Here is a 23,208-nt window from a genome sequence, read left to right as displayed (position 1 = left end):
CCTCCTCCCCCTGCTGATGGGCAAGTGTGCACCCTCTCTCTCAAATAAATACACAAATAAATATAATCCTTGAAAAAAAAAAGGAACAAACTTCTTGTTATAAAATAATTAAGTCCTGGGATTAATGTACAGCATGGTGACTACAGTTAATAATACTGTATTATATATTTGAAAGTTGCCAAGACAGATCTTAAAGGCTTTCATCATAAGAACGAAAAAAAATAGTGACTGTGTGGTGATGGATGATGTTAGGCAATGGTGAGGTAACCAAAGCCCATTCCTATAAAAGCACAGGTGAGTTCTTAACCTATCCTTGTGCTAAATCTCATGTTCTCTGTAAGCCAATTTCAATACTTGAACTATAAAGGGTTACAGGCAAATTAAGCAAACAACACAAAAGAGAGATTATATATTAATATTGCACAAAATAGAATTCACAAAGAAAAACATTAAGATGGACAATGGTGCCACCATTTTTATACTGAGAAAATGTTAAACTTAAAATGAAAGTATTAACTCATATAATACTTTATACAAGTGAGAACAAGACAACAGAATGTCTAACACAAAAATTCTTAGAAACTGAAAGAGATATTGAAGAAAATGCAGTAGTAGTGAAAGACTTCAAAATATCTGAGTATCTGACAGATGAGGGAGGTAAAAATCAAGTATGTATTTAGAGTATCTAAATAACTCTAAAAATATAAACTTATCACCTTCTATCCACAGGGAATCTAAACATTCCTACCATATCCAAGGAAGATTTGCAAACACTTAGCTTCTCTACTTTCTCTGTATCTACTGGGCTTACCCAATAGTCATTTCCTTCCCCATCCAGCTTAATTTCCATGGCCCACTACTCCAACCACTTATTTCCTCTCTCCAATTCCTTTACTCCAGTGAAATTCCACTGCATGTGCCTAAACAATACCAACCTATGATTAATCCATCTGCCCACCACCTTTGAGCATTTTTTAAATCTTTAAATAAACTGATATTCCCTTCTACCAACCCAGAATTCATCCATCTACCTACTCACTATCTTTGTCCAGTTTTAGCATATGACTGGCTGCTAAGTATCACTGTGGGGACAGGGATATCGCATAACTGGGAAGACTGTCACCACAAAAGTGTATGTAATTTCATTGCTTCACACAGCCATTTAACATCTATTCACTACTTTTAGGAATGAGCACTGGATGTTATACCGTATGTTGGCAAATTGAATTTAAATTTAAAAATGTAAAAAAATATATAAATAAATAAACCTCGGTGTTTTACTGTAAAAATAATAATAATAATAACATCTATTTACTGAGCATTTACTACGTTCCAGTTCCAGCACCAAGTAATGACAGAAAGGTAAACAAAACTGCGGAGCTTGAACTAGTGGAACTAGACAAGGAGCTCAGTGTCTGATAACAGAAACAGATAAAAAGTAAAAATACAATTATGTGACTTGAATTATAGTAAGTGTTTCTATGGAGAAGAATATGAGAGTACACTGTAGGGAAACCTGATCTAGTCTGAAACACCAGGACAGGGCCCCCTGAAATCTACTATTAAAAGGAACTAGGTTAAAGGGATATGGCAGGTGAGAAGGTGCTGGGCAAGAAGGAATGAGCATTCTGAGCATAAGAATCAGAACATGGGAAGGCCTGGAGACATGTGAACACACGAAGGCAGGCTGGTTTAAATGAGGCAGAGGCAGAGAGAGAAAAACGGCATGAAATGAGGTATGCATGAATCAAATCACTCGAGATTTGAAGGTCATGTTGAAGATTTTAATGCTCAGAGCCAAGGGAAACTTTTGAAGAGCTATAATTAAAGAAATGAGAAAACGTATTTGTGGCTTTTAAGTATTGTTCTGTCTGTAATATGGAGAATGGACTGGATGGAGGCAGAGAGTCCTGTCTAAAGGTTGCAGTTGTAATCCAGGTATGTTAGAATGGCAGCTTGGACTAGGATGGTAGCAGTGCAGAAATGAGAGAAGAAGACAGATTGGAAAGATTTAGGAGCTAATCCATTGGACAGTGGCTAGTGTGAAGGAAAGGGACAAGGTGGAGGCCCATTCAGAAAAGAGAAATATATCCCTAGGTTTGGGGTGGAAGAAGAGATCATGAACTTAAGTTTTTTATGTCAGTTTGACATGCTTGTGAGATATCCAAGAGGAAGTGCCAACTAGACAAGTTAAATATACAGGCCTAAAAATCGGAGATCTTTCTCTGACTCAGGCTGAAGTCAGTGGTGTCTGCTGATCCCTGCAGTACATGCATGGTAGGCAGTGTTCAGATTCACACTGGCTCCCTCTGCCCCAGCAGTATCTACCTGATTCCATCAGTGTTTTGCATACTCCCACCTGATTAAGTGTCCCCACAGAAAGCCTCTATGACTCTAACATCTTCACCAATGTCCATACTCCTTCCCTCACATAAATCATGAGACTCACTGGGGGTCCTCTTTACCTGATCACTGAGAACTCACATCCCATCTCCTTCCAAGGCATACTAACCCATGAGCTACTCCAGCAAGGCTACTGTGTTATGAAATCTCTAGAGCAGATGCATACACCAGCCTCTATATCCAATATTGTAGAGCCACACACCCAGTTCCCCCCAGGTTAAAACGGGAAACAAGTAAAAATTAAAAAAAAAATTTTTTAAACGGGAAACAAGGAAAAGAAAGTACAATGTGTACCCAGCATGCTTTCCCCCAAACTCATTGGACACATTCCCAAAGTATCAAAATCAAGTCAGCACAGCAAAGATCCAGCCAGAGAATAAGAAACCAGCCTCCACATTCACAAAGTTTACAAGAAATTCCAACCCCACCTCAAACTTTTCTGAGAACAAGTTGAGAGGGTGGCTACCACTTCATTCACTGGCTACTCTCCAAAAGGCCCTCTCCCATCCTCTAGCACATCTCTTTATAAAGGAGAAGGGGAAATGCAGTGGTGATGGTCAGAGTAGAGTTTTGCTGGAATGTCAATTCATAGTAATTCATGCAGTGAAGTGCCATAAAAGGCACATCTTCAAACTAAAAAAAAAAAAAAAAAAAAAACAACAACAACTAGAAATTTAGCCTCTTTGGTTATAGAATGGGGCTCTGGTCAGCAATCCTGGCTGATGTTTTTCATATCATGCTATACTTAGCATGTGAATTACAGGATACAGGTGTTATTAACTGCATTTTATACATAAGACCAAAAAACTGAGTTGTGATGACTTTCAAGGCTCAAACTCTAAAACCACAAATAGGGATAAATCTTGCCAGTATATCCACAAAACAACAGTTGAATCTACCTGCACAGTGAGGAAAACTCTGAGTTACGGATCTCACAAAGATACTATATAAATGAGATAAGGTCTGAAAGTGCCTTTATAGTAAGAACAGAAAAGACAAAAACAAAAAACGAATTCTAGTTATTATACACCCAGCACATGCTTAGACTAAATGTTAAACTATACCTTTTTACATCACCACCTGTAAGTCCTGGATCGGGAGAGAAGCAGAGTTGGGTATGAAAATAACTTTTAAGCAGCGCCTGGTTAGTTTGGTCGGGAAGAGCATACAACTCTTGATCTCAGTGTTGTGACTTTGAGGCCCGTGCTGGGTGTAGAGATTACTTAAAAATAAAAATCTTCTTAAAAAATAAAATAGAAAAAATAAATAAATAAAAAATAAAAAATAAAATAGTAACTTTTAAGCTCTCATTTTATTTCTCAGCATAAGCCTTTGAGCATCTTGGAACAGTACAGAAAATAAAGAACACATCTCTACTATTTTCCCTTTGTCAAAATCTTCTCCATTTTTATAACCTATAATTTGCACACACACAAAAAATCTATTACTATTGAATTTCTTAAAAGTTATTTTCATACCCAACTCACTTCTGTAAAGAAGTACACATCTTACAAATTTTATTTCTTCAATCAATCTTTTTTTATTTTTAATGACAAAAATCAAAGAATCTCCTGATCTAACTGATCTCTATATGGCTGACTTAGAAACTATCTAGGCCTAATTGCTCATTTTATAAAAGAAACTACAATCTAAAATTAAAGTCAATAGTGTTTTCTACCACAACATGCTGATTCATTAAACTCCAAGGTTATGATTTTGCTTTAAACATATTTTCTTAAGACATAAAAAGTCTCACATGCTGGTAGTAACAATATTAAGTGTGACAACCAAAGTATAAATTTGGAGGATTTCAATTACTATTCATTCTGAAAACTACTTCTGATCAATCATATTTTTAGGCTATTCTAAAACCTATCTTGGCTGTTTCCAGTTTTAGAGGAAACACAACTTCTGTTTTAACATGTAACTTTTCTTGGATCCTTCATATATTTCAAAGGTTAAATAATGAATTCCAGAGTTTTCAATCCTGTTCACTATAGAAACACAAGCTAACTCTGTAATATTTCTATGAAGATGTAGCACTCTAGTTTTTCTCAAAATAATTTTGTTCAGTATAAAGTAAAATATAGTTTCCATTTACTAAAAGATTGGGCTTTTTAGTGAATTTTTAGAGACAGATTGCACTATGCGTCTAATATCCTATTACAAACACAGGTTATCTGAAATTAGAAAACACACCTTACAATGACATCCCCAATCCCACCCAGGATTGTTTATGGCTAGCTATCAATCTCACTTTTCCCTGACCAGAGTGAATTAGAAGAGTGATAAGTATCTCAGCAGAAAAGGAGCAATGGCCAATTAAAGACATTAAACATGAAACCAAAGAATGTGAAAATCTCACTAGTGCCACCTACCGTACTGGAGAATGCAGATAAAAGATTTTTAAACTAATTCTGTGTGGTGAGTGTTTGTGTGTGTATCCATCTTTTACGATTTCTTACCCAGGACTACATATCAAATCTTGCTTTCTACCAAATCTTGCATAGAATATTACGTAATTAGATAAAGCAAATAAAGCAAAGAGCAACAAGAATACTCAAAAATTCAAAACCAAAAAACCCTGAAGCACTCGTAGAAGCAGGGTACAACAGTCGTTCCCAGGAGTAGGGAAAACAGATGCTGGTTGAAGGGCACAAACTTCCAGTCATAAGATGAGGAGGTTGTGGGAATCTAATGTACAGCATGGTGACTACAGTAATAATACAGTATGCATACCGAGGTAAATGATCTAGTTAGGTGTAATAAAAATAAGAATTTGGCTTTAAGCAAAAAGTGCCAAAGCAAACCTTACCTTACATTCTACCACACTCTGATCTGATTCACAAGTTTCATAGATTTCATCTACTGCCCGGCGAAGATTGTCAAAAAGAAACGCCCAGTATCTAGCTCTTAGATCAATTTTCCGAGGATGCCTTGTTTTAGTGGGACTTTTATCGAAGTGTTTATCTCCAGTTGTAGATGATGTTATTTTACAGTCTACTGCAGTGTTCTGGAGAAATAAAACCAAACACACAAAAAAATATATTTCTTAAAAGCCTCCAGGGATTGGATTTTTGTACAAAGCACATTTTCCAACATAAATACTTGAAAATGAGACCTTCTTTTTATCTTATATCATGCTGAATTCATCAAAACAAAGCTTCTCATCTTAAAAGCAGCAGGTTTATAAGGTCATTTTTTTTTTATTTCAGACATGTCTTACTGAAGATTAGCATGGCTTCAACAGTGAACAGACCCTTAGTCAAAAAGGAGCACTGAAGGACCCATTCTTTCCTCAGTTGTACAAACTTTGAAAATAAAGATTACATTCTATAGTTTTACAAACTGTACCACAGACTCATTCCACCAAAAGCATGTAGTTTACATAAAGTCAGAAATTCAAAATGCAAACCTAAAGCTTCTCACTAGAGGAAGTAAAGAGTTGCTTAACTGTGGCTACTTAAACTGAAAAATAAATAAATACTGACCCTCTACTACAGTTAGAGCAACAAACAATCCCAGGCTCCTTCGGGTTGTTTTGTGTGTGTGTGTATCATTCCTGTTTGCTTGTTTTTCTTTCTCATAGAAGTGCCCCAGAGTGGAGAGTAACTGAAAGAGAGGCTAATATCCTCCTGCTTTGTGTTATGCTTTGGTCTTCAACATAAGTGATTCCTAAACTTCATAAATCCTGTATAGCCAATCACTGATTTATACAGAATCTTTACCGCTGAAAAGGAAGCAAACGAAACATACGTACACACACAGATACCACATACACTTAAGAGGCTGACACAGAGCTACTTGTCCTCCCTCTGCAGTTCCCCATCCTGATTTCGTGAATGAAAATTAGCAACTATTTTATGTGACAGCCTCGGTCGAGGCCCAAATTCTCAATACTCATGCAATAAAACTTTAATGTTAACAATCCATAAAACTTTTGCCTCAATTGTTCTCCAAGTTCTTTCCAGCCCTAGTAGTAAATAATTTTATTATTATAGCAAATATCCCTTTCTTGGATTAAACCAAATTCAAAATTCCATTTGACTAGCATCCTGAAGTAAAGCTCAAGGCTGCCACTCTCCTAAAAACTGTGACAACAATTAACAGTTTATACAGGATTACAGATCATAAATCAAATTCGCATAACCTTCTAACCTCCTTCACACAAGTTTTAAAGTATGTGTTATTATTAGCTCCATTTTACAGTTTAGAAGACTGCAGTTCAGAGGCTAATAACTAATCTGTCAAAGAGCTATCACCACAGGGGACCATGTTCCCATTAGAGCTCTGCAAGGACACTGCTGGCTTCCCACCACACTGCCTCATGCCCTGTGCTGCCAGCCCTGTGCCACATATTCCGTACCACCTCATTTCTATTCCTATACACCATCCAAAGGTAAAATTAAGTTGAGAAGTTTCCCAAATTATACCTCCTTCATGAAGTTTTTCTACATTGATCAGCAAAGGGTTAGTAGCTTCCTGTGAATTGAGACTCTAATCTTATGGAATTCTCAAATGTACTTTCACTCATTTTCACCCATGTATGTATTTACCGTAGCATGCATCCATATGTGTATGATTCAAATATTTTACCATCCTTTCTTACAATGTAAAATAGGCACTACTGCTTCCAGGTTAAAATGTTTCTATTCTTTGTGACTGTTCTATATAAAGCTTTTACAAAGAAAGATGCTAGTGAGGCAAAAACTAGTTACATAATTCCAACTGAAAGGCAATGTGCTAGGCAAATTTGCTATTTATCTTTGCCAAAATGGTAATACTTTACACTTATATGCTTATTTATATTTTATGAAGGAATTTTGATTACATTATGTCATTTAATCATTACAACAAACTGTAAAGACAGGACAAATATTATCCCCATTTGCAGAAAACAACACTGAGGCTCAGAAAGATTGAATTTCTTAGCAAGTCAAAAGGTTGAGTGATGGAACTGGGACCAGAACTTAGTCTTTCAACCTCTGCTCCCATGCTCATTAAAGCATTTCACATAGCACCAAGCACACAATTAGTACCCAATTATGTTAGGTATGATCATAGTGAGAAAGACAAAGAGGAGAAGAAATGTGCTCATAGGAAAAAAATGTAAATAAACTAATGGCAAAATTGCCAAATTTGTGAAAAAGTAGAACAGGTAAATCAAATTGTAGAGGTTAACTCAGTACACAGTTCCAAAGTATAGGGCTCTTACCTACCACTGATAAAAATAATAGCAGTGACGACAGTAATTGCAGCAGCATCTAACAACATTCATGGCACACTTGCCAGATGCCAGGCACCGTGCGATGTGCTTTCCATACAGTTTTACTTCATTTAACCTTTGAAGCAATTATCATAGGTAACATCATTATCTCCATTTTATGGAAGACAATACTAAGATTCAGCTAAATTAGGAATGAACCCAAGGTCTCATACTAGTGATAAAGCCAAGATTAAAAATCAGGTAAGTATCCAGGGATCCCTGGGTGGCGCAGCGGTTTGGCGCCTGCCTTTGGCCCAGGGCGCGATCCTGGAGACCCGGGATCGAGTCCCACATCGGGCTCCCGGTGCATGGAGCCTGCTTCTCCCTCTGCCTGTGTCTCTGCCTCTCTCTCTCTCTCTGTGTGTGACTATCATAAATAAAAAAAAAAAAAAAAAAAAATCAGGTAAGTATCCATTACTACAGCTTACTGTACCTAGCTACTTCCAAGATACTCAAGAAGACAAAGCAATCTACATTTGTGGGGGAAGTTAGACACAGATGAATTCCATGATGTTATATTGTTTTAATCAATGACTTTTGGGAGAAAAAGTAAAGGGAAGGAGAGGGAAAGAGGAAGGAAGAAATTGAGATTTCTGACTCATCTCTCTCAGAAGGGCTCAATGACCACCACCACCCCCGCCCCGAGAAGCTAACAATGCTTAGGGACCTATTGAACATGTACTTTCTTGATGTTCCCACACTGACACATCATAACCACACAAAGTTCAGAGTTTACCTTACAGTTTACTCTTGGTGTTACTCTCTTAATGGGTTTGGACAAATGTAAAATGACACACATCCATCATCACAGTATCATACACTGTATCATCACTTTACTAAAAATCTTCTGTGCCTATTCTCCCCTCTCTACCCCCACCCCTGAACCTCTGTCAACCACCGACCTTTTTACTCTCACCATAGTCTTGCCTTTTCAGAATGCCATACAGTTGGAAACACTGTGTAGCCTTTTGAGGTTGGCTTTTTTCACTTATTAATACAAGGTTCCTCCATGTCTTTTTATAGCTTGATAACTCATTTCTTTTTAGCCCTAAATAAAAGTCTATTTTCTGGATTACTACCATTACTACTATTGATGTAGCCATTCACCTAACTAGACATCTTGGTTGCTTCTAAGTTTTGACAATTGTGAATAAAGCCTCTATAAACATCCATGTGCGGGTTTTTGGGAGGACATAAGATTTCAACTCCTTTGTTCTTCAATATTTCATTGGCTACTCTGGGTCTTTTGCCTCTCCACACACAGTTTAGAATCAGTTTGTCAATATCTATAAAATAACTTGTCAGGACTGTATCGAACCTGAACATTAAGCTGGGAAGAAAGAATATCTTGACAATATTCAGTTTTCCTACATGAACATGGAATACCTTTCCATTTATTTAGTTCTTTTTTTTTCATCTCAGTTTTATAGTTTTTCTCATATAGACCTTTGCATATAGATTGTTAGGTTTATACCCAAGTACTTAATTTGAGGGAGTAGTAATGTAAATGGTATTGTGTTTTTAAGTTCCACTTGTTCATCACTGGTATACAGGAAAGCCAATGACTTCTGTACCCTGGAACCTGCTATAACAGATTATTAGTTCCAGGAGGGTTTTTTGTTGATTCTTTCAGATTTCTTATATAATCATATCATCTGTAGACAAAGATAATTTTTTATTTCTTCCTTCTCAATCTATATGCCTATTTTTTCCTTACTGCATTGGCCAGAATTTCCATTATAATGTTAGAAAACAGTAGTGATAGGTGCATCCTTGCCTTATAACTTATCTTAGGGTGAAAGCTTCTAGTTTCTTACCATTGAGTATCACATTAGTTGCAAGGGTTTCTGTAGATTTTTGTTTTAATCAAGTTGAGGAAATTCCCCTCTATTACTAGTTTTTTAAAAGTTTTTATCATAAATGGGTGTTGAGTTTTGTCAAATGCTTCTTCTGCATTTACTGGTATGATGTGATTTTTCTTTTAGTCTATTCATGGACTAAAGATCAAATGTGAAAACAAAGATTTAAAACTATCTAGAAGGATATTTTTATGACCTTGAAATAGAAGAGGTTTTCCTGGATAAGACAAAAAGCACAACTCACAGATAAGTTATGTAAAATTAAATTTATATTCTTAGTCATGGTGTATCATTCTTTTCAAATATTGTGGGATATGATTTGCTAATATTTTACTGCATCTATGTTCATGAGAATTATTAGTCTGCAGTGTTCTTGTAATGCTTTTGTCTGGTTTTGGTATTAGGATAATGCTGGCCTGATTAAATGAGTTAGGAACTATTCTCTCTGCTTCTACCCTCCAAAAAAGATTGTAGAGAATTTGTTTAATTTCTTCTTCAAATACGTAGTAGAATTCAAAGGTGAATCCATCCAGGCCCGGCACTTTCTGTTTTGGAAGGTTATTTATCACTGATTCAAGTTCTTAGACCTAGGCCTACTCAGATTACTTATTTCTTCTTCAAAGAGTTTTGATAGTGTATGTCTTTCAAGGAACTGGTTCATTTCACCTAAGTTATCAAACTTGGGTCATACTGAGTCTTTTGTAGTATCCTTTTCTTATCCTCTTCATGTCTACGGGATCTGTACTGATACAAATAGCTAGGGACATACAATAGGACTTTGGGACAGTACTATCCAGGAGGTTAGTGGTCATAAATGTAAAAAGAGCCTTGTCAACATAATTGATACATTTCTCCAGTCATGTTCAAAATGCTTTGGTATACAGAGCACAAGCAGAAAGATGGATTTAATCAGGATAGTTCTATAAAGTACACACTGCCAAGAGGCAGGAGAGCGAGATAGCTAGGAAGTACACAAGAAAGTGATAACAGACAAACCACAGAATCTCAGGTGAATTTTCAGGGAAGATTAGATATGGAAGTGTGGATATGGAAAAAAGGATACTCAAAGGGTGGCAGGATCCAAAAAAATACAGCTTCCATGGGGCTAAAGAATTACTGGAGTCAGGAGATCAGAGTATGGTGGAAAGAAATGACAGGCAGAAGAGGGATGGCTGTGATTGAGATCCTGGAGAGGGAGTAGTTATCAGTAAGAACAAGGCAAGAGTCAGGCCATGGGAACGAGTAGAACACAAGACTGTTGGAGGAAAGAAATGCAAGGAATTGAGACAGCAGTGATGATGGAGAGCATGCAGTGAGCTGGAAATTATATTTTCAAGGAATTAGGAGAACTGACCTAGAAGTCTGTCAGTGACTACAAGAAGAAAAAAGTAGATGGTATAGTCTGATGGAATGAGCTTCAGCTCTAGGGAGTTTCAGTAGCTAGAAGGGAGAACCATCCATAATGGCAGTAAGGAGCAAGCTCTAGGAGCAGAGGTCAGAGTGCTGCAGATACTACTTAAAGACTGTGAAGGAAGCATAGTCCACACAGGAGAGTTGGGATTTAATTAAAACAGGAAGGCAAAGGGAATGTTCAGAGAAGAGAAGGATATAGAAGATATGCTGATGATGAACCTAGTTCTAGAGGGCAAAGTGGTAGGGTTTCACAAGTAGCTAAGAGGCATTTCCCTGATTACTACTAAAACAAAGTATCTTTTCACAGGTTTACAAGCTATTTAGGTTTCCCCCACTTTTCCATTGGATTTTTCTGATTAATTTTAGTTTTTTTCTAAGTTTCAATATACGGTATCTTCTTCCAGTCAATCTTACCTTTAATTTTGTTTAGTTTTTTAGCATATAAATTTAATTTTACATAACTTATCCATGAGTTGTGTTTTTTGTCTTATCCAGGAAAGCCTCTCCTATTTCTTTTTTTTTTTTTTTTAATTTTTTTTAATTTTTATTTATTTATGATAGCCACACACACACAGAGAGAGAGAGAGGCAGAGACACAGGCAGAGGGAGAAGCAGGCTCCATGCACCGGGAGCCCGACGTGGGATTCGATCCCGGATCTCCAGGATCGCGCCCTGGGCCAAAGGCAGGCGCCGAACCACTGCGTCACCCAGGGATCCCAGCCTCTCCTATTTCAAGGTCATAAAAATATCCTGCTAGATAGTTTTAAATTTTTGTTTTCACATTTGGCCTTTAGTCCATCAATAATTTATTTCTGGTACATGATATTAAAGTACCCTTATCCTTTGTTTCTAATTTAATTGCATTATAGGCAGAGAACATGTTCTTCCTGTCTGACTTCTCTGACTTCTATTTATTGAGACTATCTTTATGACCCAGTATATGGTCAATTTTTGCATGTATGTTCTGTGCACAGTATTTATTAAGTGCCAATACACACATACATACAAATACACATATATATAAAAATATACAGGGGGATCCCTGGGTGGCTCAGCGGTTTAGTGCCTGCCTTTGGCCTAGGGCGCAATCCTGGAGTCCCGGGATCAAGTCCCATGTCAGGCTCCCTACATGGAGCCTGCTTCTCCCTCCTCCTGTGTCTCTGCCTCTCTCTCTCTCTCTATGTCTATTATGAATAAATAAATAAAATCTTCTAAAAAAAATACACATACCTATTAATATGAAATTAAGCCTAACTGTACTGCTAATTTTATATCCTTACCATTTTTTTCCTGCTTGATCTGAATAACAGATATATTTCCCAATATGATTATAAATGTACTTTTCCTATTCCAATTCTGTCAGTTTGGGCTTTACATATTTCAAACCTATGCTGTAAGGTACATAAAAGTTCAGTATTGAATAAAAATAAAAATTTTAAAAATTTAAAAAGTTCAATATTGTTACACTTCTTGGATGATTACTCTTCTACTATTAATTTCCATATTTATGTTATCAATGCATTTCATGTTGAATTCCATCTGATTTGATAGTATCGTTATACTAACTTTAGAGTATACCTAAAATACCAAGTATTTACCTGGATTTTTTTCTATCCCTCTGTTTTTAATAGTTCCTTGAAATTTTAATGTGTCTCTTGTAAGCAACATATAGCTCAGTTTGAAATGAGAGGTTAAGTTCAATCAACTGCCTTTTAAGCAGTGAATTTAACCCGTGCAGCTCCAATGGCACAATCGGTTAGCATGCAGTTCTTATAACTGGTGAATTTAATCAGTTTATGTATGTTGTTTGCTAATGTATTTAATACTTAACATCCACAACCATCTTTCATGGTTTTCACATAGCATAATTTTTTTCTTTGCTTCTTTTTTCTTTCTCTTGCCTTTTACTCTGTTGAAAAGCTTTTCCTCTATTTGGAAATCATGGCTGTTTTTAGTAGATAGCCTTAAATTTTTATCATACACACGTACATTCATATTTTCCTAACAAAAACTTCTTCCTAAATAAGACAAGGATTCTATCATTCTAACTCCCTTTCAAACTCCCTACAAACTAGCTTTCATGTTAACACTGTCTAAAACTATAATTCCACTTTTCTGAATCTAATTGTGTGAGGTTTTTTTCAAACCATCAATAGTAAATGAGATTTACAAACATATTTACAGATACCTTTTCAACAAGTTTTTTCCTCCAGGTTACCTTTAATTCTTGCTGAAGTTCAACTTTAGTAGTTCCTTCATTAAGGGTCAGTGGGTGGCAAACACTTCGTTTTTGTCTAAAATAACTAAAAATAGCTTTATTTCACTCATACTTGGCTGGACATAGAATTCTGGGTTAAAAGTAATTTTGTCTTGTAACTTCAAATATATTGCTTCATTGTCCTTTTGTTCATAACAAGGATATTAATCTATCATTCCTCTGTGGTTTTGTTTACTTCCTGGTATTGTAAGAGATTTTTTTTCCTTAATCTTAACATTCTTTAGACTTTCTAGAATATAGCTAGGTAAGTAAATCTATTTTTATTAACCCTGCTCAGCTCCACAGTCATGCTCTGAAGCTCTTCAGAACTCAAAGTGAGAACATTTTTTCAACATTATTACTTCAAATAGCCAATGCCCACTATTATTTACTCTCTACTTTTCAAAGTCCTATAACGTATATATAAGAATTTCTCAATCTTAAATTCTCTTATTTTCCATCTCATTAGTTTCCTGTGATATGTTTTAAATTCTCCTCAGTAGTTATCTTCCAATTCACAAATTTTTCCTTTGTCCAATACAGCATTTATTCCATTAGTTATGGATTTTTAAAATTTCGTTGACAATACTTTTGTTTATAAGATTTCTAATTGGTTCACTTTTACCTATAAATGTTCAAAATTAATATCCATCTGTTTTAGTTCAGAATTTCTCCTTTTTGTTTATAGTTACTCTTTCCTTTGAGGAATTTAAGCTCATTTATTTGAAAATCTTCTTTGGGAAAATGCCTTTTTTTCATTACCTCAGGAGTAAATTCTCTTACTTGAAGAATGTGTTATCTATATTTTATAATATATTTTCCTCACGTACTTTGATATTTCACTTTGAATTTCTTATATTTTAATTCTTCACTTTGTTCACCCACACACCATGTGTCCTAGTGTTGTGGTGACCATCATCTAACCCACTATGGTCCCACTTCTGCAGGTCATTTATTGGGGACTTAAAACTCTCACCCATCAAGAATATAGCAGATCCAGTCATTAATCATGGGCCACTCCGTTTTACTGCTTCAGACATCAATTCATAGGATACAACCCCAGGTGGCAGATAGTAGCTTTTTTTGTTCCTAGTGCAGAACCCTGCATAAGCCCCAAATTTTATACTATGAGCCTGGATTTGTTCCCCTCCCCCATTATCAGGGCATATTAGCTTCCTGTATCCCATAAGACTTGTCCATTAAGTTTCTGTTTCTAACTCCACTTACCTGTCACTGTGTTTGTTTTATTTCTGATCCACAGAAATGGTTATCTTATTTTTGAAAATCCTTTGTTTTTTTAACTAAAAAAAATGTTTTATAATTGATGCCATTATAGGTGAGGAGTCTGGGATTATTTTATGAACTCACAATGACATTTTAATTAGAAATTCATGTTTTCCTTATGTGAAGTTTTTGATTTACAAAATCATATTGGTCTATTTAATAATATCAAACCAAAATAATATATATGAAAAGTTCAGAGAAAGTTAACTGTGTAACTTTGTGTAACTGTGTAACTGTGTAAAAAGCTACTATTAATATGCTAAAAAACACTTTTTAAAGTAAGCTTGTGTTAAAATTTTAATAAAGCAATTTGAAAATTTTTAGAGACAACAGTATTACTATTTTACAACCTAAAGCCATTTCTATACCAAGAAAGAAAATCATAGAATAAGCACATATGGGATGTGTAGCAGAAGGGTTAAGAGCATAAACTAGAAATGGATGACCTAGGTTCAAATCTTCACTGTGTCATCCACCAGCAAGTTATATAACCTTTGCCTACCTCTGTTTTCCCATTTTCAAAAGAAGATAATAATAATGCCTACCCTGAAGGGCCTGTTACAAGAAGCAAATAAATTAATATTTTTCAAGTATTTAGTACTAGCTAGGCACATAGTACTATATACACATTTTTCAGCTAAAGATAGCTACACTGAATTTTTACATGAAGACAAAATACACAATATTCGAATCCTAAAAAATTACATTTCTTATTGAAATTAAAAGTCAGTAAGTAGAGAGTTGTATATGCTGTACCTGTTTAGTATTTTTATGAGTTCCTTGAATTGTCCTCTTTGATTTTCCACCAGTTTGACATTTAGATTTTCCTTCAAGGTAAAAATAAATAGACAAATATAAAGGTCAACAAATGGATAGTACAAAATTGAACTATACAAATCATTTGGGCATACTAACACATAATCTCTCCTACCAGAGACCACAGAACTATACACCACAAACTATACATGGTCAATATGAACTACAGATAAAATTAAAAAAAAAAAAAAAGAAAAAAAAAAAAAAACTTGCATGGTCCCAGAGACTGATTTATTGAATGGCTTTCTCAGAACAGGAATAAATCAACTTCTTAAACAAGTCAGATATTCTGACAATTTAAAAATAAAGTCAAGTTAATGTACTTCTCAACTTATAAAAAGGTCTGAAAAATACTTATTCAAACTTCAAGAATACACTTTTTACCACTTAGAAACTCAGAATTTTGACTAAATTATCTGATTTACTTTTAATTCGAAAAGAGAAGTTTTCAGTTCTTTGTATTTTTGCCAGATGTATCTTTCTCACCTATTCTTTTTTATAAGATACTAATTACTGTTTTATAATCACTCTATTCTTGAGAGCAATTCAAAATAGGAACGGGGGGATCCCTGGGTGGCGCAGCGGTTTAGCACCTGCCTTTGGCCCAGGGCGTGATCCTGGAGACCGGGATTGAATCCCACGTCAGGCTCCCAGTGCATGGAGCCTGCTTCTCCCTCTGCCTATGTCTCTGCCTCTCTCTCTCTCTGTGTGACTATCATAAATAAATAAAAATTAAAAAAATAATAGGAATAGGGCAGCCCAGGTAGCTCAGCAGTTTGGCGCCTGCATTCAGCCCAGGGCGTGATCCTGGGGACCCGGGATGGAGTCCCAAGTCGGGCTCCCTGCATGGAGCCTGCTTCTCCCTCTGCCTGTGTCTCTGCCTCTCTCTGTATGTGTCTCTAATGAATAAATACATAATAAATAAATAAACAAATACATACATACATACATACATAAAAATAAAATTCTATCTACAATGTACAACAGAATAATTTTCCTTTGGGCAAAATAATTTTGGGCTAGGACCTCTGGAGCAGTACAAATGAAGTGAGTCATAACACCTGCTAACAATTTATCTCAAAAAAATGGAACAAAGGGATCCCTGGGTGGCGCAGCGGTTTAGCGCCTGCCTTTGGCCCAGGGCGTGATCCTGGAGACCCGGGATCGAATCCCACGTCGGGCTCCCGGTGCATGGAGCCTGCTTCTCCCTCTGCCTATGTCTCTGCCTCTCTCTCTCTCTCTCTGTGTGACTATCATAAATAAATAAAAATAAAAATAACTTAAAAAAAATGGAACAAAGATAGACTTTACAATAAGTGATGCTGGAGTAACTTGTTATCCATATGGAAAAAGATAAACATTAGATTGAGACCTCATACTATATGTAAGAATAAACTACAAATAGATCAGAGATAGAAGTGTAGAAAAGTAAAATAAAGATACAATAAATAAAAATAAATTTTCAAATAACAAAGTATAAAAAATAAAATGTAAAAAATATGTAAACATAAAGCAAATTTAAAAGAATAAAACATGGATGAGCTCTTATACAGCTTAAACCATCCTGTGGGGTAAGGGTGTTCTCAAAGAATATTTTGAAAGGAAACAGGAGCCATCATAACAGGTCCTCCACTGTTCTAGAACAACTAAAACAAACCTAGAACAATTAAGCAGCAAAATAGAGTGATAGATTAGAACTCATTAAGAAACCATGACTTCATATAAATCTAAATAAATACATACTTACACATACAAATGCAAAGGGAAAAAGGGAAAGCTTTCTTGCATTAGAATGTCAGCTAATAAATATAGAAGGAACACTGAGGTTAGCAAATCACCATTTTGCAACCACCAGAGTAATAACTTATTCAGCTAAGAGTTATCAACAGAAGCTGAAAATCATGGGTAGACTGTTTCAAGGACACTTACATAGTCTCAAACTATCTGACTACAAACTACTTATTAATTACAAAGTTAATAGCTACTTTACAGTGGAGAAACTCAGAAGATACCACCTTTACCAAGCAATTAATGTTGACACTCAACTCTCATGAATGAATAAATGAAATCTTTAAAAAAAAAAAAAAACCCACTATGATTTGCCTCCTATGAGACACTGAATTTCTACAGAATTCCTTCTAATTCTATAGATTTAGACAACCTAATTTCTATAGAATTCCTCCAAAAATATATAACTGAATCTAAGTATGAAATGACATCACACAAACCTCAAATGAGGAATATTCTACAAATACTCAGAAAATGTCAAAGTGAGATCCCCTTTGGCACATTCCAACCTCCTATTTTCTTTTTTCTTTTTTTTTTTAAGATTTATTTATTTATTCATAGAGACACACAGATAGAGAGAGAGAGAGAGAGAGAGAGAGAGGCAGAGACACAGGCAGAGGGAGAAGCAGGCTCCATGCAGGGAGCCCGACATGGGACTCAATCCTGGGTCTCCAGGATCACACCCCGGGCTGCAGGTGACGCTAAACCACTGTGCCACCCGGGCTGCCCTAACCTCCTATGTTCTGAATCCTTATCCAATCTTCTAGATCCCCAGGATTTAGGCAGTGCTGACAATGATCCTACCCATTAAAGTGAAAGGACTGAAAATACATTTTTTCTAGTTCAAATAATAACTAAAGAAATACTCTTCTTTTGTAAAACATCACATTAAACTGTACCTAACCATAGTGAATAAATTTTTTAAAACCTGCTTATTTTTATAAGAATTTAATAAAAGAAAAAATACCTCAATCTCCTATAACATAAAAAAGAAAACTAATTTGCTGATCATAACAAACCCACCTTCATTTCTATATGAAACAGCAAAACTAACACTTTCATGAAACCATTTATATATTAGCTAAGATTAAAAAAACAAAAGGGTGCTTGGTGGCTCAGTCAGTTGATCACCCAACTCTTGATTTCACTCAGGTCATGATCTTAGGACCATGAGATCAAGCCCCACATCAGGCTTCTAGCTCAGCAAGGGCTCTACTTAAGATTCTCACTCTCACTCTCTTTCTCTCCCTCCTCCCACTTGGGCATGCTTCCTCTCCTTCTCTCAAATAAATAAATAAAATATTTTTTAGAAAAGCAATATAAAAGTTGTATTTGTATATATATATATATATAAAAGCAATAAAAAAGTTATTTCTTATTTAATGTATGCTAATTTGCCCAACAGTTCAAATTGTAAACAGTTTTTGGTCTATCTACTGTTTAAGACTAAATTTATCCTCCTAATTTACAACAAAAATGAAACTTTTTAAAAATACATACCATCATCATCTTTGCTTTCTAGAGGGACACTCCAAGCTATCAGGTTTCTTGCAGTTCGACCCTCCTCTGCAACTATTCTCCTTACTTTGTCATGACTATTGGAGCGCTGGAATGAAGCCTACATACAGAAAATAGAATATATATTAAATTATTAGATTAGTCAACATATAAAATACATTTGGCTGGCAAATTCATGATTTCTCACATTTTCTCATAAAGGGAACACTTAAAACTAATTTAGGATTGAAAAGGTAGTGAAACAGAAAAGAAAGTAAGTCACGGATCTTTTTATTTCTGAAAAGACTGGTTTTACAACTTTAAACATAAATTATTTCAAGAATACATACAATCTAAGGTTTGAAAAATGTGCCCTAAGAAGCACAAATACTGCTTTGTACACATTTCAGCACCATCACTTACTTAGCAACAGATCTGATACCTCTGATTTCAATCCTACACACAGGGTTCAATTTAGCCTTTCCCTGATTTGTGATTTCTTTCTTTGCCAGTCAGAAACCCAGATCTCATTACCTAAAATATATTTACTTATCTGTTCAATTCTAATACGTAGATAGTTTCAGAATTGCTAACCCACAGCTCTGTGAGAAACACGTTTATTAATAAGATTACAACATTTCTATACAGTTCTTATCTTTAGCCTTACAGTATCCAAAACTGGATTTTGTTATCCGAAATTACTTAAATTAGTTCTTTTCCTCCTCACCTCTTTCAGTGTTGACTACATTATTCACTTGTACCATGTTTCTCTTTCCATTCTGTTTTGGGTTCCCCTCACCTACTGGTTGATTTTAATTGCTTGTTTATCGGGGGAGTATGTGAAAGAGAGCAATATATTTTCTTAATTAAAGTTAACTGATTGATGAGTAGTATGACTTGAAGAAAAAAAGCACTATGCTCTAGAGCACAGGTCAGCAAATTTCTACAAACGGCCAATAACAATTTCTTCTTTTAGGCTGTGCAGGCCATATAGTCTCTGTTATAACTAGTCAATCATGCTTTTTTGTGTGAAAGCAACCAGAACTTAACTTTTAACTTTTACATCTTTAAAATAAATATCTGCCTCCACATTCCTTCATTCCTCTGACCTTACCCTGGATATATATCCACATAGCATCTACTTACCCAACTCATAAGCTTACCCTGAAACTCATTGATCTGTGACCACTCTTCCAGCTCCATCCCACGCAAAATTCTTGAATTATCTCTATTCCCATACTTTCCAATTAAGTTAACACTATAAAATCTCCTTCTTTAAACACATGTCCCAGTGATTATCAGTTCTATAAATAACTTATGTTAGCATCTATCATCTAAGTTACCTAAGCATTGTTTTAACCAAGAAATATCACTATTCCTTTCAGGCCAGATGAACAAGTTTAAATAGGTGGCCTACTTTTCAGCTCTTCTTCAGATAATTATGCAATCATATAAAATCTTATAGGTAGATATATGGAGATATATGTCAGATCATAAAATTCATTATTCCATAAAAAATAGTGAAAGGGAATAAAGGGAAGGGAGAGAAAATGAGTGAAAATACCAGAGAAGGAGACAGAACATGAGAGAATCCTAACTCTGGGCAATGAACAAGGGGTAGTGGAAAGGGAGGTGGGTGGGGGGTTGGGGTGACTGGGTGACGGGCACTGAGGGGGCACTTGGCAGGATGAGCACTGGGTGCTATGCTACACATTAGCAAATTGAACTCCAATAAAAAAAATAAAATAAATAAAATAAAATTCAGTATTCCATATATTATTCTCTAAATTAAGAGCCTTTATAAAGTAATGAATTTCTAAGAACTGAAGTGATCACAAGATAGTAATGCTATTGTAATGCTAGAAAAGAAAAACTTGAAATCTAGTATTCTTTTCTTCTATAAACGTTTCAGTTCTACCACAAATTCTGCAAAGTTCTTTTCTTTAAAGATTTTATTTGAGGGAGACAGCACATGCACAAAGGAGGGGACGGGGAAGAAGTAGACTCTCCCCGGAGCAGGGAGCCTCACATGGGGCTCCGTCCCACCCAGGACTGTGAGATCATGACCTGAGCCGAAGGCAGACACTTAACCGACTGAGCCATCCAGGCCTCCCAAAAGTTAGTTCTTTCATATTCAGTACACATACACAAACTCAAACAAAAGCTACCACTAACTCAAGAGTTTGTTTTAATTCTTAATTCTAGTACTTCACATATAAAAACATTGTAACATTCATCTTACTATGACATTTGACTGAAAACCATTTTCCATAAAATCACAGGTGCATTCTGTAATATATGCTGAGTGAATTGTTTTCAATAAACTCATACATTCTAGTCATTTCTAATAACCCTATTGTTTTAAAGACATCAGTAGTAACCTAAATACAACAGTTTTAAGCATTTTAATCTAAGCATCAGGGTTTGATATTCAATAAATGACTCTGAGATACTTCATTACATTACAGATGTCTATTTCAAACAATCTTCATCCAAGTTCTTCTAGGAGACTTAAACAAAATATAATATTTTCATCCCAAAGTCACAGTGTGCCACCTAGTGCCATGTAGAGATTCTGCAGAGGCTTGTTCAATACTAAATGTTTCAATAAAAAGCACAAACATCAGTCTTAAGTGACAGTTTTTATGTTTAACATTTACAGTTTATGATTTAAGTATATAATTTCTGAAACTTGCTCCTACATTGGGAAAAGGAATTTTTAACCTATCTTTCTGCTAAAGCTAAGAAAATTGAACTAATTTCCACTTTAAGCAACTTTGTTTATAATCTAGTTTCAAATACTATTTATTAAATTTTTATGTTTGTACCTCCACTAAAGTTTCTACTTCTCACATGTTCTTCAAAATCCATCTATAATATTACTTGCTCATAAAGTGAAATTCCCTTCTTTTTTAAAATGGTTTTTCAGCTTTCCAAATAATTAAGGAAAGATCCTTTCTTTTAAGTTGCCACTACAAAAGCCCTTCATACTTTAAGTAGTACAGACAACATTACCAGTCACTGAACACCAGGAGTACATTAAAATTCTAAGAGTGGGGCAGCCTGGGTGGCTCAGTGCGTTAGCGCCACCTTCAGCTCAGGGTGTGATCCTGGAGACCCAGGAGTCCCACGTCAGGGTCCCTGCATGGAGCCTGCTTCTCCCTCTGCCTGTGTTTCTGCCTCTCTCTCTGTGTCTCTCATGAATAAATAAATAAAATCTTTTTAAAATTTTTTAAAAAATAAATAAAATTCTAATAGTGGTTAGCACTTATGTATATTTTTACAAACCCCAAACTTATCTGAGAAACTGAGCAACTGGTACAATTTCCTTAACACACAATGAGGAACTGGAATTCTATACAGTAACCTACAATAACTTTGTCAGAACTTGTGGATATTTCACATCTTCCTAAAGGTAAAGTAAAACCCTAGATGAACTAAAGCCGTCTAGACTATCACAAGGGACAAAAATAAACTTCAGTCTTATATGGGCTACTTTGTTTTGAGATCTCCATTAGAACAGATACCAAATCTTAGCAATTCTATCTCCTAAATATATCCTGAAATTGTAAATCCACTAATATCATCGTAATCTGAACCATCATCATGTCAAGCATAACTGATAAAAGCCTCTGTGATGGAGACAAAAATATATTCACCAAAACCACTAGATTTTTGTCCCGTTATAAAGCTAGATAATACTTCCTGGTCTCTTGCACACAGATGGCCATGTGACTAAATTCTGCACATTAAAATATAGGTAAGGCATTAAAAAGGCAAAAATAAGGTAAGGCATTTCTAGCCCTGACTTATAAAGAAATTTTCATCCATCACCGTTTATATACTCTCTTTTCTCCCACTTACTAGCCAGATGCAGAAAATCCCAACACAGAACTCTCTAGAGAATTGAATCAAAAAACAAAAATAGAGTTGGACCCTGAACTGCAATGTGAAAGGCTGAATGCTGAACACCTGCATTGAACTATTATGCAAATAGGTAATAAACTTCCCTTCTGGTTATAAAGGGCTAGGTAGTTCAGAACAACCACTTGAGAAAAACTATAAGAGCTGAACAAAATATTTTTTTTAAATGTGCTTAAAGGAGGGAGGGGCAAGACGGCGGAAGAGCAGGGTCTCCAAATCACCAGTCCCAACCAAATTACCTAGAAAACCTTCAAATTATCCTGAAAATCTATGAATTCGGCCTGAGAATTAAAGAGAGACCATCTGGAACGCTACAGTGAGAAGAGTTCGCGCTTCTATCAAGGTAGGAAGACGGGGAAAAAGAAGTAAAGAAACAAAAGGCCTCCAAGGGGGAGGGGCCCGCGAGGAGCCGGGCTGAGGCCGGGGCGAGAGTCCCCAGGACAGGAGAGCCCCGCCCCAGAGGAGCAGGAGCTGCACCGACCTTCCCGGGGGAAAGGGGCTCGCGGGGGAGGTGGAGCAGGACCCAGGAGGGCGGGGATGCCCTCGGGCTCCCCGGGACAGTAACAGCAACTGCGCGCCCAGGAGAGTGCGCCGAGCTCCCTAAGGGCTGCAGCGCGCACCGCGGGACCCGGAGCTCGGAGGGGCTCGGGCGGAGGAAGAGGCTCCGAGCGGAGGGGGCTGCGTGGCTCTGGGAGCAGTTC

The 23,208-nt window shown here is 36.1% G+C and overlaps 1 protein-coding gene across 8 annotated transcripts in view; it reads right to left on the bottom strand.

Moving 5' to 3' along the window:
* The window catches only part of SCAPER (S-phase cyclin A associated protein in the ER), a 421,844-nt gene that overhangs the window by 378,367 nt on the left and 20,269 nt on the right, over window positions 1-23,208 (bottom strand). For 7 of the 8 annotated variants that reach the window (XM_077882048.1, XM_077882050.1, XM_077882046.1 and 4 more), the window contains 3 exons: window positions 18,587-18,704; window positions 15,239-15,309; window positions 5,219-5,416 (listed from right to left, as the gene is read on the bottom strand). In XM_077882048.1, coding sequence (XP_077738174.1) covers window positions 5,219-5,416; window positions 15,239-15,309; window positions 18,587-18,704 — 387 coding nt within the window. The remainder of the gene's footprint in view (window positions 1-5,218; window positions 5,417-15,238; window positions 15,310-18,586; window positions 18,705-23,208) is intronic. The other variant, XM_077882051.1, reaches the window with a different exon arrangement.

The sequence above is a fragment of the Canis aureus genome, chromosome 32, assembly GCF_053574225.1.
Source record: "Canis aureus isolate CA01 chromosome 32, VMU_Caureus_v.1.0, whole genome shotgun sequence".
Classification (NCBI taxonomy): domain Eukaryota; kingdom Metazoa; phylum Chordata; class Mammalia; order Carnivora; family Canidae; genus Canis; species Canis aureus.
Note: the sequence above shows the minus strand (reverse complement) of the source record. Positions and strands in the feature narration are given on the sequence as shown.